This window comes from Cavia porcellus, unplaced genomic scaffold, assembly GCF_034190915.1.
Source record: "Cavia porcellus strain 051 isolate PalLab524CR breed Dunkin Hartley unplaced genomic scaffold, mCavPor4.1 scaffold_5, whole genome shotgun sequence".
Taxonomy (NCBI): Eukaryota; Metazoa; Chordata; class Mammalia; order Rodentia; family Caviidae; genus Cavia; species Cavia porcellus.
Window position 1 is genome coordinate 23,020,558 of NW_026947488.1, and position 16,288 is coordinate 23,036,845.

Consider the following 16,288-nt stretch of genomic DNA (forward strand, 5'->3'; position numbering starts at 1 on the left):
ACATCGTTTTCTTCAAGAGGTTCCTTGCTGCACCTGCCTCAATCACTACCAGTGAGCGGTAGGACTTCAAAGTACCAATTCAACATACCAATGCCTAGCCTTGCCCTCAGCCAGTGAATCTGAACTTTAGATGATAAAGCTTGGATTCAGTATCCCAAATCAATACTGACTTTGATTCAGACTTGATTCTGAGATCACTACATTTTGTGCTTGATGTCAGGCATCAGGGGTCAGCTGCAGGAAGTGGTGATAAACCCAGGGTCACATGGGTTGAGATAGGGGACTCCCCAAGGAGAAGGGCACATGGCCAGTCACAGGAAGCAGGGGAAGAGTTAACTGGTGCCTGTGGACCAAGTTCAGAGAGTTGGAGCAACAGCACGTCCCCAGTGGAGCAGACCTGCCCACACAAAATTTGAATGTGCACTTAAGAACAATTATCTGCCAAGCTGTGCCAGACACAGGGCCCAGAGACCAAAGCTAGAAGCAGGGTTGTCAGGAATGGAGTGATTTGTACAGACTGGGTTGTGAAAGAGTTAGGTTAGAGTAAAACAGGAGAAGTGGCCGGACCCGAATGCATTTTCAGAATATGAAACCTTCCCAGACACCAAAACAGGGCCTCTGTACAGTCAATGTTCCTGGCTACCAGACTCAGCTGGAGGTCCTGTGGTGGACAGGCCGAGCAGAAGTAGGGCACACATTCTAGGGGCAGCTGCCAACTGAGTTTCTGGGCTGTAGAAAGTTTTTATAGGACCACGTATTAAAGAGGCTCTCTGCCTTCCAGTGAAGTTTGGCCTCTTTGTCAAAGACAGGTTGAGCACATCTGGAGTTGTTTCTCCATCTTCTAATCTGTTCCACTGATCTTCAAGTTTGTTTTGTTTTTACCTGCTTTTATCATACTAGCTCTGTAGAATAATTTTGAGTTAGGGATTGTGATACCCCGTCTTCCCTTTGTTTCCCAGAACTGGCTGTTATTCCAGGTCTCTTTTTGTTCCAGATGAATTTTAGGATTGTCTTCTCTAGTTGTTTTCTCTAGTTCTATGAAGTATGCTAATGGCATTTTTGTTGGGATTGTAATCTGTATAGCAATTTTCACAGTATGGCTATTTTTCACTATCTTAGTTCTTCATACTCAAGAGCAAGGGATACCTTTTCATTTTCTGATATCTTCATCGATCTTCTTTTTCAGAATACTGCAGTTTTCCATGTAACTATGTTACTTTGTTAGATTCCTTTGCATCACATTTTTAAAACGCTGTTGTGAAATGTATTTTTTTCCCATTTTTGGTGGGTTATTTGTGTACAGGAATGTTGTTTTTGAGTGTTGACTTTGTATGTCCAGCCATGCTGCTGAATTTGGTTATTAAATCTAGAAGATTTTTGGTGGAGTGTTTGGATCTTCTATGTAGATTTTCATGTCACGTACAAATAATGATTGTTTAACTTCTGACTTTCCTATCATTATTCATTTTATTTCTTTCTTATGTCTAATTGCTCTAGCCAATGTTTCCAGAACTATATTAATTAGGAGTGGTGACAGTGGACATTCTTGCCATGTTCCTGATTTTAGAGTGAAAGCTTTCAGTTTTTGACTATTTAGTATGATCATGGCTGTTGGCTTGTCACAGATCATTTTTATCAGACTGAGATAAAGATCATCTATTCCAATTTTTTGTAGAGTTTTATCATGAATGGAACCATGTCTATAACCATGTACTAAACTGAAGTCAAGATGGATCAAAGATCTGAATATTAAAACAGAAATTCTAAATCTGATGGAAGACAGAATTGGTAGAACTCTGAAAGACATAGTAGAGGCAAAGACTTCATGAACAAAACCCCAATCACGTAGGAACCATCACAAAGAATCAACGATTGGGATCTCATCTTTTTAAAAAAAGCTTTTGCACAACAAGAAAAACCACTAACAGAGTGAAGAGACAACCCATGATGTGAGAAAAACTGTTTGCCAGCCGCTTCTCAGACATATGAGAACATATAAAGAAAAAAACTAGATGTCCCAAATTTAAAGACTCAATCCAAAACTGAGCATCTGAAATAGATAGTTCTAAAAAAAGTACAAACAACAAACAAATATATGAAAAAATTTTCAACATTTCTGGTCATTCAAAAGTAAAAATTAAAGCAATGCTTAGATTTCAACTCGCTTCAGAAAGAATGTGTATTTCAAGAAAACAACTAATAACACATGCTGGCAGGGCTGTGAGGGAAAAGGAACCTTTCTCCACTGTTGGTGGGAGGATAGACTGGTGTAAACAATGTAGAAATCAGTGTGGAGATTCCTCAAAGAACTAGGATTAGCAGTCCATTTGACCCAGCTATCCTCCTTCTGGGTTCCTTCCGAGAAGAATTAAAAGTATCCTACCACAGCAATATATGCATGTTCATGTGTATAGCAGCAGTTTATAAAAGCTAAATCATGGAAGCAACTCAGATGCCCATCAATCAATGAATGGATAAAAAAGATATTTTTTAATATAATGGAGTATTATTCAGCTATAAAGAAAGATAAAATGAGACAGTTATAGCTAAATGGATAGAACAAGAGACCACAAACAACAGTGAAATAAATCAGACACACGTGTAAATATCACATTAATTCTCTGGTATGAAAAACTGAAAACATAAGTAAAAACATAAATGTACAATACATACTGTGAAATAGAAACTGTTCAAAAGGAAAAGGGAAATAGAGGTGCAGGGAAAGGAACGAAGAGAAAGAAAAAACAAGAAAAGTAGAATAAAATGAAAACTGAGCTTTGCAAATAGGGTAGCAAAGGGGGTTTGAAAAGATAGGATGGGAATGGGAAAATAAAACAAGATGTATTATGTACAAATTCCCTATATTGAATGTGGTAATTATGTACACCTAAATTGTATCAATAAATTTAAAATTTAAAAACAAAAAGGAGTTTTAGGGTCAACATATTTGTAGCTGGCAGCATCTATGCTGGGCTGGAGGGATGACTCAGAAGAGGCACACACAGTGCACCACGCATGACCTGGTCCCAGGGAGCCCTCTGCAGAACACTGCACAGAGGCAGTGGGGGAAGGGGGTGCTCTTCAATGCATCTCCCTACTTTCTGAACTTCCCAGTCCTGCTGGCAGAAAATCCCAAGGCTCAGAGTCATTTACCATTCAGCAATCCCCAGCCACAGGGTAAAAATTCATAGATCTAAATTATGAAGGGGAGTCAAAGCTAAGCCTATCCCCCCAGAAAAAGAGCACTCATGCAGAAGTCAGATTCTTTAGCCTCGAACCAAAATCACACACAGTGCTATTAGATAAGAATCTCCTTAAAATTTACTTGACTAAATGTATTACATTCAATATTCCATGGATTTCTTCTGGACAAGGTATTGGGATAAATACAAACAGACCTCTGACCTTCTTTCCTAGCTGACGAAGATCAAACACAGGAGCCGCGGGGACACAGGTACACCTTCATATTTACATCTCACCTTTACTTTACAGATCAGTGCCAGAAATATTTACAGAAAATACATTAAGAAAAAGATCATTTGTTGGCAACATCGAAATTCATACAAATTGTATATATAGTTTCAAGCAAATAACGATACTGGTTAGATTTAGCCACAACTGCCAAGCCCTTCAGAGGAGAAAGATGTCTTGGTTACTGCAGGAGATGAGGACTCTGGAAACTTGGTCTGTTTCAGCAAATATTTATTGGGCGCCTACCATATGCAAGGCACTGTGGAATCCCAAATTATACCATTTCCCTCATCATTAAAAAAAAAAGTGTCTTAAGAACAAGGGCTGATATTCTGCGAAAAGCACAATCTGATACATGGCTTTGCTAGCTAGTGAGACCACAGTCTGACTCTACGCTGTCTTGAGGACCCCAGGAAAACAGGCTGTCAGGGAACCCCAAAACAGATGATGCCAAAGACTGCTCCGTTAAGTGCAATGGTAATTTCAGTATAACAGCACCTAAACAGATCATAGATGCTGAATGGAGAACCACTGCCAGTAGGTGTCAAGTGGCCCCTCCCAAGCTTCACCTTCTTTCTGTCTCTGTATAGGGCTCTCACTCTGGAGTGAAGCTTCCATTGTACCTCTCCAGAAACCGGTCTGCAGAGCTGGACAAATGCTTCCCCAGCACATATAGAAACTGTTCATGTACATCTCAAAGCACAACGTGTGGGTAACTGGCCCTTCGGGCCAAAGCTGGAGACATTCTGTATTTATATACAAGTCCAGAGAAGCATGGGCTAGAGCAAAACCGACAACCTAAAGTGGAAGAAAACGAGTGCCCGTCTCTGTGTGCAAACACACATTTATGTGTACACATGGCTGAGAAGTGGAAGCCCTTACCATACACTCACTCTTTTCAAAAGGCCAAAGGACAGAAGAAGGTCTTAGGAGGGTGCCCTGGCAGAGGTGACTGAAAATGCAAAGGTTAAGGTAGAGGCCCTTCCTTCTGTCCTCAGTGCTCCCAATTACAGAGGAGGAAAGACTTCCCTCCCTGAAGTTGCACAAGGGAATAGAAGGGTGACTCTTGGGAATAGGAGCCTGTCTCTTGGGTTTTGCTTTCCTTTTCCAGAATGCCAACCTACCAACCCCTGGCAGAGCCAGCACATGAGCAGCTGAACTGCCTGAGCCACAGACCAGAATGGTCCTACCCTTTACCCAAAGGTTCTACACATGTGCTGGCAAATTTATCAAGTGCACTACTACAAGATTATTAAGTACTAAGTATGTTTCTCTGGCATTATCTATGCAAAGTGACTTTTAACTCAGGCAGTTAGGTGAATACAGTGACCCACACTAGTGAAGGTGCAAGGGTTCTTACCACATTCCCTTTTTGGGCAGATGCAACTCAAAGCAGAAGGAACCAGCATCTGTCAAGGTGTACAGATCCATTTCTGTTGGCTCTCTACACACTGGGAGTTTCATGCCTTCAGGGGCTGTAGATCTCTCCTTTCCTGGGGGACCACCAAGGAAAGAGAGACCACCATCTCTCCTATACTGCACACCACATTCAACATGGCTGTTTGCTTACCCACTGGAATTACAAAACAAATTACAACTAACTTAAGAATCAGCAAGCCCACCCCAACACAAACACACATACACCCCAAACATTTTTTCTGATATTCAAACTATGTCAAGAATAACATTTATCTGAGGAAGTACACTGACATTAGCTATTTTTAACCTGTGGAATATTGTGAATGGCCTTGTTTACTCCAACTAGAACACTGGCCCATTTTCCCCCTGAAATGTCAATCTGGAAGTTCTCTGGAAGTTGTTAAACCTCATCTTATTCTTGATCAGCTGCTAAAACATTGTTAGGGTACAATTCACTGATCTTTACAATATACCACACCTCCCATGCTACCATCTGGAAATAACATTTTCTTACCTACCTAAAAAAGAAACCAACTGGGTGTGGTGGTACACACCTGTAATCCCAGCACTTGGGAGGCTAAGGCAGGAGGATCACTGTAAATTCAAGGACAGCCTGGGCTATACAGAGTTCAAGGCCAGCCTGAACTACGTAGCAAGACCCTATCTTAAAAAAAAAAAAAAAATTTTAATTTAAAGAGAGCAAAGAGGAAAGGAAAAAAAAAAAATAAAACCAATGATTGAAGAATATTATACCCTGAATTGATAATGACACAGGAGGAAGAGAGGACAAAGAAGGATGCAGAGGTTATTTTTACCTGAGCTTAAAACAAACATGAAGAAAAGGGTGTGGCCAACTCTAGACCAAGAGTTGCTATACCCACATTTCTTGCTCAGAAATGGCACAATGCATACTTGTGGAATAGTTATTTGCACAAGGAATTAGATTCCACACTATTCCCAACCTTCTAAGGAAACTATCAAAATACCAAATCAAACAGACCAATGTAGCCCTGTCTACAGAACCTACTGACATCAGTACAAGTAGGAAATATCCCTCATACAACTCTGATCACTCCTCTTTGGACTTCAAATATTACTTTCTTAATACAAAATAATCTTACTGAAAAAAAGAACACACAAAAATAGGAGAAATAAGTGGTACATATGGTAGCGCTATAACAAGAATCCTTGCGAGGATTGCCTGGGTCTGGCCACCTCAAGTTTTATCCCTGGCAGAAAAGTAGCAGCGAGGTAACAGAAGTATTTCTAAAAACCTGGCAGGGATTTGTTGTGCCTTCAACTAGCAAAGTCCAGAAAGCAGGACAACAGTCATTTTTAACAGCAGCCACCCAAGAAGGTGGTCAGTAATGTCTGTCAATTATAATGCACTCCAGGGGCTCTCTGGGAGAGATCTTCATCTGTGGCATTGGCAGGCTACTTCTTGAACCCTAAATAGAATCTTTCATCAACCACTGCATTTTGCTGATTGGTCCTGAAATAAGAGATAATGGGTGCAACCAAATCTTTTTTGATCCCTGCTGTGATTGTACATCAGAATGGAGGCATCACTGCTGTCTTATAGTTTTTAATCTTATAAACTTCATTAGTAACTCCATTACACAATAAGACTGCCTCTGTTCTACATTTGTTTGCTCAAAAACAGGCCTTCACAGACAGATCTGTGCAGTGATAGAATGACAACTTTCTTAATATGGAAAGAAAATATGAAACATTTTAATGTCAAACTACGTATCTGAGCAAAAAAATTCTGTTTTTTGATTTCTCAGTTTGACAGTTGGATGACAAAAGGTCCTTCAAGTAAGCAGAAGGCTGAGACTTCTTTCACTTTCCTCCATGCTACCAACACAAGCACTGAAGATGTCCTGGAAAAATCCAGGACATTATAATTTTGAATACAACCTCCTAAAAAGTGAGGTATAGAACTATCTTTAACTTCTAATTTTCAAATTTGTTGATACTATCAATGCACGTGTTTGATGTGATGCATGACAGCCTTTCTCCTCAAAAGGCTTATATTTAACTAAAATTGGCATTTTAAAAGAAAATTGATGGCTAAAATGTTTCTCGTTATTCCCAGCAGGAGTATGATTGCATCTGGGAGCCCAACTGACTAGAAAGCCTTCAGTCTTCTTTCTACCCAGTGGGTTTACAATGTGTTTTCCTATTCTGGTGATGAAACAATAAGCTCTTGCGGAGTGATTTTTTTATTTTTACAGTGATCACTTGTCAAAGTGTCTTGCTTTGATGTTACAGTCCACACACTGGAGTTCAACTATTCTAGACAGTGGTCTAGGAACTGCAGCTCTTGAGTCCAACCTCCTGGAAAAGTGAAGTATAAAACTCTGGCTCCAACTGCTTGTTCCGGTACTTGTTGACAATGTCAGTGATTTTCTGTTTCCGGCGGACATGTGGTGGACTATAGGAATCGCTCTCCAGTCTCTTTCTTCTACAAATATTTATTACAGTCTGCCTCACCAGAAAGCCTTGAAAACAGAAAGTTAAAATAATTGTCAATAATCCCAGAATTAATGAACTCTCAGAGTTAGATGAGCTGTTTTTCATAGTCAAACTATTGTATTCCATTTGTGTAACTCTCCTTCCCCAGAGAGAAAGAAAGAGAGAAAAAAAAAAATGTCAGAAGAAAGACACAATGACAAAAACAGAACCAAAATGTGGCCTGACAATTCATTTCTTGCCCTCAGTATAACTATCTTGCTAGTAGCTTGTGAAGTTTCATTTGTACAATATTTAAAAACAGTTTAAAACTCACCAAAAACATGTTCCTCTTTTAATAAGAGTCACAGCATTTGCTACATGTAAACTATTGAAAACTGTTTTTCTTTTCTGGGGGGTTTATACAGATGTTAAAGAAGGAGAGAAACCTTAGCTCTTTTGCACACACATGAAGACCTTACCAAGTGCTCGCCGGCTGACTATCATCCCATCCACAAGAGGAATGACCATATTAAATTTTCCAGTGGCTCCTTGAATTTTTATCCGGAATAATCCAGTGTGCAAAGGGTGGATGAAGATGACTGGAACTTCTTTTTCAAGTGTTGTAGATCTTAACAAAAGAAGTCTTTTTAAGCCAGACACACAAGAGTTAAAGACCCCCCACATGCAGTATAAGAATACCAATGGGACCTGTGGACAGTAGCGGTTTAAGAAGCAGTGGGTCAGTCTGTTCAAAGTCCTCTTTTTGGGAGCTTGTGTTGCTGCTCTCTGCAATACTAAGTGCTCATGACTGGAGTCAGCCTTTTTAAGTTAACAAAAAAGAGGCTAAAAATCAATTTCTGGAAAACAGTGAGGAGGTAATGTAGAAAGGCTAACCAATCTACCGTGAGAGCTGACAATCTAGCAGCCAGCTTTGTTACTTGCATTTAGTCCCCTTTCTGTAGGGAACAGAAGTGTGGCCATTAGAGCACAGGAAATTCTACACAGGTGAAGCTGTACCTGCATCAGAGGGGAATACAGTGTAAATCTAGCCTGCAAACCCTGGACATTGTGTTTTCTGAAGTCAGGACAAGTGGTTGGGAGGTCTTTTGTCTGGACTGGCTGTACATGTCCTCCTTAGCTGAGATCATAAATGACCACACCCTAGTCATGGTCCTCTAAGGTCAAAGTCCTTGCAGTCTCTGACCAAGCAAGAGGGGCTAAGGTCAGCAGATGCATCTCTGAAAGAATGAGTTACACATCTACCTCAGACATGGTCAGCCCATTAAGAGTTATTTATGTTACTCACTGCTACTGACACTTGGGGGCTTTTTATTTTTTCTCTCCCCAACATGAGTCTTTTTTCATACATGTCAAGTGAGTGTTAGCAAAAACATGCTGAGTTAATCTTTTAAAAGTTTTTTTCTTTTTTTTAAACATTTGGGGTTTTTTTGTTCCTAACTAACTAACACAGTACATTTGCTATGAAGAATTGTGTTTGTTACTAAAGAACAAATTATTAATATTAGAAGAGTATTTCAACTGTGACTAATGCTTGAAATTATTTTTTCATAACCTTTCAAAAGTATGGTGTCTGTAGTTACTATAAATCAAGCTTTGGAAGTCCAATAAATAAACAGAAAGATAAAATAAAGACTTCCTTTTAGGGGCAAAAAAGGGCAATCTTCTGGCCACAAGAGAATAGTGCAGTATATTAAGTGTTGCTATAGCTCAGTCTTGTTTTCTGCAAAGGCAGTATGAAGCAAACCAAGTTTTCTAGGTAGTCATTTCTTAAATATCCAGCCTTACAAAATTAGTAGCATCATTTTATTTAAAGATCCTATGTATTAATTTTTTTAAAGAGTTCTTTAATTTAAAACTGCATTTGAAATAGCTGATGTAATTATAATACCAAGTGTGATTTTTTTGAAGAACTGCATGCTAACATCATTTCACTAAAGCTGGATTGGTACCTATGTCCACAAGTTTGTGAACCATGAAGGAAATGAGACTAGAAGTTTCACTAACAAGTCAGATAATAATAACTACAGTGATTGGTGCTGAGATTGCTGTAAACAATTCATAATTTAGATAGCAGTATATATATTGTAAACTTGTAGCTGAGCTACGTAAGTATAAGTTTTAGAACTTCAGGGCATTTGTTTATTTATTTTGTTTTTTTGAGACAGGGTTTCACTCTGTAGTTTAGACTGGCCTTGAACTCACTATGTTGCCTAGGCAGGCCTCAAACTTGCAGTAATCCCTCTGCCTCAGCCTTTTGAGTATCACACCTGAATGAATGTAGTTAATTTTTAATGAAAAACCTGAAATCTAAACTGCAGGTACCACCCAACAATTATATCGATAAATAACTTTAACACATTTTAGTTTCTTAGAATCGTATGTTATACAAATTGAAGAAGTGCTTTAAAAAGCATTAGTTTCTCATGTTTGCTTAGTATTGGACTGAATTTCTAGTTCTATCCTAGACATTTTACACAGTAGCCAAGTCCATTCTCATGTCCATTTCCTAATGTGCTCTGTACCAATGGTGAGTGCTACCTGGTTTCCTTACCAACTGCCACAAAAGGTCGTTTTACATCCCCATGTCTGCTGTCAACTCTACCAAAAAGAAAAGCTACGGTTTTACGCAACAATAAGCATTTGACTGCTAATATATGTTTTTGCTTACTGTGCCTTGCTATGACTGCTTGCTTGTGCTAATAAAGGATGTTCAGTATTCTCCTTGTTAAAAAAAATAGTACTGCAGTAAACCTGTTCCCAAGACAAATTCTAAAATTTGATAGTCTACCAATAAAACATAAATTTATAGCCAAATTGTATTATAGATTTGATCTGAAAAGACTGTAACAGCATAAGGAGTTTAAGACAGTTCTCTTCCCAACTAGCCCCAGAAAAATCTATCTCATGACAGTTTATTCCATAGTCCTTTCTGCAAGTCAATGTCATTAAGAAAAAAAGGACTGTTCCAGATTAAAAGATATTAAAGAGTTAAATCCGATGCAGGTCCAGGAAGTGAATACTGGTTTGAACAAAACTACTGTAAAAGAATTTTAAGAAAAATGGAAAAATGTCAATATAAAGGCTACTGTATGATATTAACAAATTACTAACTTTATCATTCTAATATTAGCATTAGCTATCTAAAGTATTCTTGGTTTTCACAATGTATACTCATGTAGTTAGACTGTATGGAACTTGTAATATTTTGGGGGGTCTTTTTCAGACAGGGTTTCATTACACAGTTCAAGCTGCCCTTGAATTCACTTTGCAACCCAGGCTGGCCTCAAACTTCTGCCTCAGCCTGCTGAGTGCTAGAATTATAGGCATGCACCACCATGCTTGGGCTTGTAATTTGTTTCAAAATACTTAGCATACAAAACGTGGACATTTTCAGGATGACTTGCCTTCTAGAAAATTTTTAAAATATTAATAATGCTAAGATAAGCAATCTCTATTCACTTCATTAGAATAATCATCTAACAAGATTAAATTAATTTTACACATAATTAGAAACAGATTATGTAAAAGAGAAGGCACAAAGTAAAAATATCAAGTCAAAGGGCAGTTCTGTGATGAAGAGAAGTGAGGTTAGCATTTGAGGACAAACACTGGGTTTCAACTGCTTCCTCTTGTTTACTGATGCACTGGATGCATTAGGCTGAGGAATAAATTCTATGGGCCTATCTTAGCCCATTTGTAAATCAAGGATGATAATTGTATCTGTTGGAATTATAAACAGAAAACCAGCAGGCAAAAAGCCCTTCAAACTATAAAGCATAACCAAATACATAGTCACTATTCTCAGAATCAGATTATTCTCTTTTTATTCTTTTTGTGTATGGGCAGGTAAAGTAGAAAGCTTAACGTAAGAACAGTAATAATTTTACTTAGGAATATTTTCTTGCTGAGCATGCCTGTAATCCCAACACTTAGGAGGCTGAGGCAAGAAGACTGCTGTGATTTTGAGGCCAGCCTGAAATAACAGCAAGAGCCTGTCTCAAAAAACAAAATAAATAAATAAACAAAATTAATTTTTATTCCAATAATAAAATTTTAACAAGAAATATTTTCTAATTAAGATGGGTGTGGTAGCATATCTGTAACACTAGTAGGTGGGAGGTTGAGGCAAGAAGATCACTATTAGTTCAAAGCTAGCCTGGGCTACATAGTGAATTGGAGGCCAGCCTGAAATATACAGTAGGACCCTGTATCAAAGCACAAAAAAATTTAAGAAAGATAGAAATATTTCTCTATTAAATAGCTTGTTGGATCAGTAAACTTTTTTTTTTAAATCGGTACCGGGGATCGAACTCATGACTAACTGCTTGCAAGGCAGGTGCTTATGCTGCTGAGCTAAATCCCCAGCCTCTGGATTAGTATACTTAAGACCACCATTTGTCCAGGATTTTCCCTCAAATTAACTCTATCATTTCTACTTAATATTGGTAAAACAATCTTCATTAATTGCCTCAACTTCTCAATTTTTCCTTTTGCTACAGATAAATATAAAATAGCAATTAATGATATCATTTAAAAACCCTTGCTAGTGTGCTGAATATCATCAGGAAAATGAAATCAAAACCACAATGAGATATCACTTCATACTTAGTAGGATGATCATTTTCAAAAAAGCAAAGGTACGTATTAGTGAGTACAGAAAGAAGAGGAAACTCTTGTACAGTGTTGGTGGGAATGTAAAACAGTAAAATCACTATGAAAATCAGCAAGGTTGATTAAAAGTACAACTATCATATGGTCTAGTATTCCTACTTATGGATATACATTCAAAGGAATGGAAGTCAGGATCTCAAAAAGATCTAGTACTATCCTAAGATATGGAATCCTAACATGGTATCTCCACTCCCATGTTCAGCTCAGCATTGCTCATAAGCCAAGCCATGGATGCAACCTACATGTCAATCAATAAATAAATGGACAAAGAAAATGGGGTCTACACATACAACAGAATATTATCACATCAATTACAATAATGTGGATCTGGAGATGTTATGCTAAATGAAATAAACGGGACAAAAAACACAAATTCTACATAACATTTATATCATGAATATAAAATAATTAAATTCTTAGAAGTGGAGAGTAGAATGTACCTGGAGAAAAAGGAAAATGGGAAGGTATTAATGAAAGGGTACAAAGTTTCATTTATGCAAATGAGAAAGTCCTAAAGATCAACTGTAAAGCACAGTTGCTAACACTAATAATAAAATCTTGCTATGAGGGTAGATTTTATATTAAATGTTATCAAAATAATTATAATGCAAGTGAGAGGACTCTTTTGGAGGTGATAGGTATGTCTGCAGCATAGATTGTGGTGTTTTCATGTACATTTTTCTTCAAGCTCAACAAGTTAAATACATTAAATTTGTACAACTTTTTGCCAATCGTGCATCAATAAAGTGGTTTTAAAACTTTTTTAACAATTTGATAACCATCTGCATTTATGTACGAACTTTTCTGATTATTTTTCCCTCAATCTTTTTGATACATGATAATTCTACTTTACTAAGTTACAGTCCACATAACAAAACAGATATGCTGAAGAACTTACGGCAAATTAAAAGAACAAACCTCAGAGAAGTGCTGCTATTTGCTGTCGTTTCCACACCAGTACTAATCTCTGTCATTAGATCTGAAAGGGGGAAGTTTTCTGGAAGAAAACAATAGCATTACAAGTAAGATTTGGTTCATTGTTACCAAGTAACTGATAGAAAATTTAAGTTTCTAATCTCTTTACACTGGTATAGGACAAATACTTAGATTGTGCTATCCTATAATATGTAATCCTAATGATTCTCCAAAATTAAAAAAAGAAAAATCTCCCTCAAGATATCTTAGCTAAGTTCACCTAAAGCAGAACATTTTAGGAAACATGATATGAGCAAACGATCACACTTTGCCACTAACTCTAAGCAGGATGGGATCCTAGGTTAAGTATGCATTTCTAATGTTCTCTTGCTGCTTAACAGAAAAATCATGAGAATCTTATCCATACTAGAGCTCATAAGGAACAGAGTAACCTTTACATTAAAACTAGAGGGCACAGGGAGAAGGGTGTGTGGCATGTTTTCTTTTACCCAAATCTATAGCTCCTAGGATGACAGGGACAGTGACTGTACTGCCAATGGGAATAGCTAAAAGCTTTGTCTACTAACCTCATTACATCTTTACAATTATGAAGTAAGTGCCATCATTATCTCCATTTAACAGATAAACAACCTGAGGTTTAATACACTACGTGGTAGAGCTCCAATGCAGGGTCCTATTCCTTTCAGATACCTAGTAAGTCACTAGCATCCTATTACGGATAGTCAAAGTCCTTATATGATACCTATATCATCATAGCGTTCCACCCAGACTACAGATACTCTTGTCTCAGGTCCAAGGGGAGGCACAGGACGACCCTGAGGCAGCTTCTTCATTCTGGAACCCGGACTGAGCTACATGCAGAAGAAGAGAAGAAAAGAAGAACTACCTTGATAAAACTACCCAGTCATATATTTATAAAAATGTCCAGTGATATGAGTATCAGGTCATGGAAACTAGGAAAATAATGGAAAACACATCTGTCAAAAAGCTCCTACTTGGCTTCTCTGCTTATGAGTCTTAACCTAGAAAAAGGAAATGAAGAACTCAAATTGTCAAAGGAAATAAAAGGTAAGGAATACTGAACAATTATTTTCACTAACAGTAATAAAATTTGTATGTAATGTTTTATGAAAATATAAGGGGATCTTAGTCTATCTCTAGTAAGTCTAGAAAGCAGTATGCTTTCCCCATCAAAGAAAAATGACTAGTTTGTCTACAGCTCCTAACCTCTAAAATGCTCCACTAACAAGGTACTCCTAGTTCCCAAATGCAATCTGTGCCGAACTTCTTTTGTGGTTAGCAGAAAGAAAAGAGTTCTTGGGCTTTGCTATTAAGTACAGTGTGTTTTGAGCTTCCCTGCCACCCACTTGGTTTCTTTGCAAGACTAACAGGACTATGTGGTTCACCTTCAGCAAACTGCCACTCTGAGCTGTGCCCTTTTCGGGTATGCATACATAAGTTTATGCCATTGTCCTACAGAAAGCTCATGGGCATAGACTGGAGAATACTCTAAGTAATCTGAATTTTAAAATTAAAACTATTTATTAGCACAGAAATACATGTGCTTTTATCAAATGACCACAGTCCATGGCAACCTATCCCAACCCAAGATTCTTTCTTCTACTTTGGCAGTCACAGAAAATGACTATGACCAAGAGATTTCTCCTAAACAAATCATGCAGTATACTACCTATTCCCCTCCAAACTGCATTCTGTGAAACCGTCTAAAACTTCTGATTTTTAAATCATTGTACTTCAGTCTTCTATAATTTGCTGTTTCCTTTTTCATATACAGCTGTAAAGATGGAGACCTCTCCAGTATTCTCTTTAAAGTATGTACTGTGTCAAAAATAATTTTCACTGTGGAAGGAACCAAACTCAAATCCTGTACAATGAAGGAATGACTTCAGTCATCTTTACATTTTTTTGTTTTATTTTAAATCACTCTTTTTATGATTTGATTCCGTACCTGCGTTACCATTTACTCGGTCACTTTTCAGTAAAGATTAAGAGAAAAAATGACAACAAAATACTACTAATGAAACAACATTTGCAGCATTTACAGGAAATAAATGCATGAAAAAATGTTCAACATCAGAGGTCACTCAAGAGATGCAAATTAAAACAGCACTGAGATTCCACCTGAACCCAGAAAGAATCGCTAGTATCAAGAAATCAACCAGTAACAAATGCTGGAGAGACTGTGGAAAAAGGAAATCTTCTCCCCTGTTGGTGAGAATGCAGACTGGTGCAAGCACAATGGAAATCAATGTGGAGAGTCCTCAAAAAATAGGACTGGAGGTCCCATTCAACCCAGCAATTCTCCTGGGTATCTTCCCTAAAGCATCATACCACAGTAATAAATGTGCACCGATGTTTATAGCACCACTATTTATAATAGCCAGATCTTGGAAACAGTGGATGGATCCATTCACTGAGGAATGGATAAAAAAGATGCCATATTTTTATGCAACAGAGTACTACTCAGCCATAAAAAATGATAGGTAAATGGATGTACCTTAATAACATACTCATTAGTGAAATAAATAAGATACACATGGACAAACATCGAATTATTTCATTAGTGTGACAAGCTGAAAGAAAAAAATTCCTATGTGTAAGTACATGCACATAAAAAAATAGTTTAGATAATTATTCTACTGATTTCTCTGAGTTCACAAAAAGAAAGATTTGTACTGGTACTATTCAGACAATTGAATGCAGATGTGTTGTGCTCTGGGTGAATGATTTGGGGATAACAATGCACAATGTATGTATCATTGTTACCCCCTAAATGATGAGCTTTGAAATTTTACTATAGTTTTTTCTTTTTTGTCTTTATCTTTGAATAAAATTAAATTGAGGAAAAAAAAAAAAAAAAGGAATAACATGTGCCAATAGCCAGGAAAAAGAATAAAAGCCAAAAGCTCTCCTCTTGTAGCAAGGAGTATGTGGCATAGTCAGTATATTTAATCATATGAAGTAGTGTTTCCCCTATAGTTCAAAGACCTCCCCAATCTCACCCCAGTGCTTCTTCAAAACTAGCTGCATGTGATGGCTTACTCCTGTAATCCCAGCACTTGGGAGGCTGGGGAAGGAGAATCATTTGCAACTTCAAGACCAGCCTGGGCTACAAAGTGAGCTCGAGGCCAGCCTGAACTGCATAGCAAAACCCTGTCTCAAAAAGACAAAAAAATAGATGTAATTAACACCAAATTGTATGTAATGTATTTTCCTATACACACCTAAGGATAAAGTGTTATGTATAAATTAGAACACTAAGATATTAACAATAGTAATAATAGAACAAATG

The 16,288-nt window shown here is 37.5% G+C and overlaps 1 protein-coding gene across 9 annotated transcripts in view; it reads right to left on the reverse strand.

Annotated features, from left to right (window-relative positions):
* Positions 1-3,298: 3,298 nt before the first annotated feature.
* Ralgapb (Ral GTPase activating protein non-catalytic subunit beta) overlaps positions 3,299-16,288 on the reverse strand; it is a 95,782-nt gene continuing 82,792 nt past the window's right edge. For 5 of the 9 annotated variants that reach the window (XM_063248357.1, XM_063248356.1, XM_063248355.1 and 2 more), the window contains 5 exons: positions 13,718-13,826; positions 12,958-13,036; positions 11,256-11,360; positions 7,827-7,975; positions 3,299-7,394 (listed from right to left, as the gene is read on the reverse strand). In XM_063248357.1, coding sequence (XP_063104427.1) covers positions 7,201-7,394; positions 7,827-7,975; positions 11,256-11,360; positions 12,958-13,036; positions 13,718-13,826 — 636 coding nt within the window. In that variant the 3' untranslated portion in view covers positions 3,299-7,200. The remainder of the gene's footprint in view (positions 7,395-7,826; positions 7,976-11,255; positions 11,361-12,957; positions 13,037-13,717; positions 13,827-16,288) is intronic. The other 4 variants (XM_013150325.3, XM_003467652.5, XM_013150323.3 and 1 more) reach the window with 1 other exon arrangement.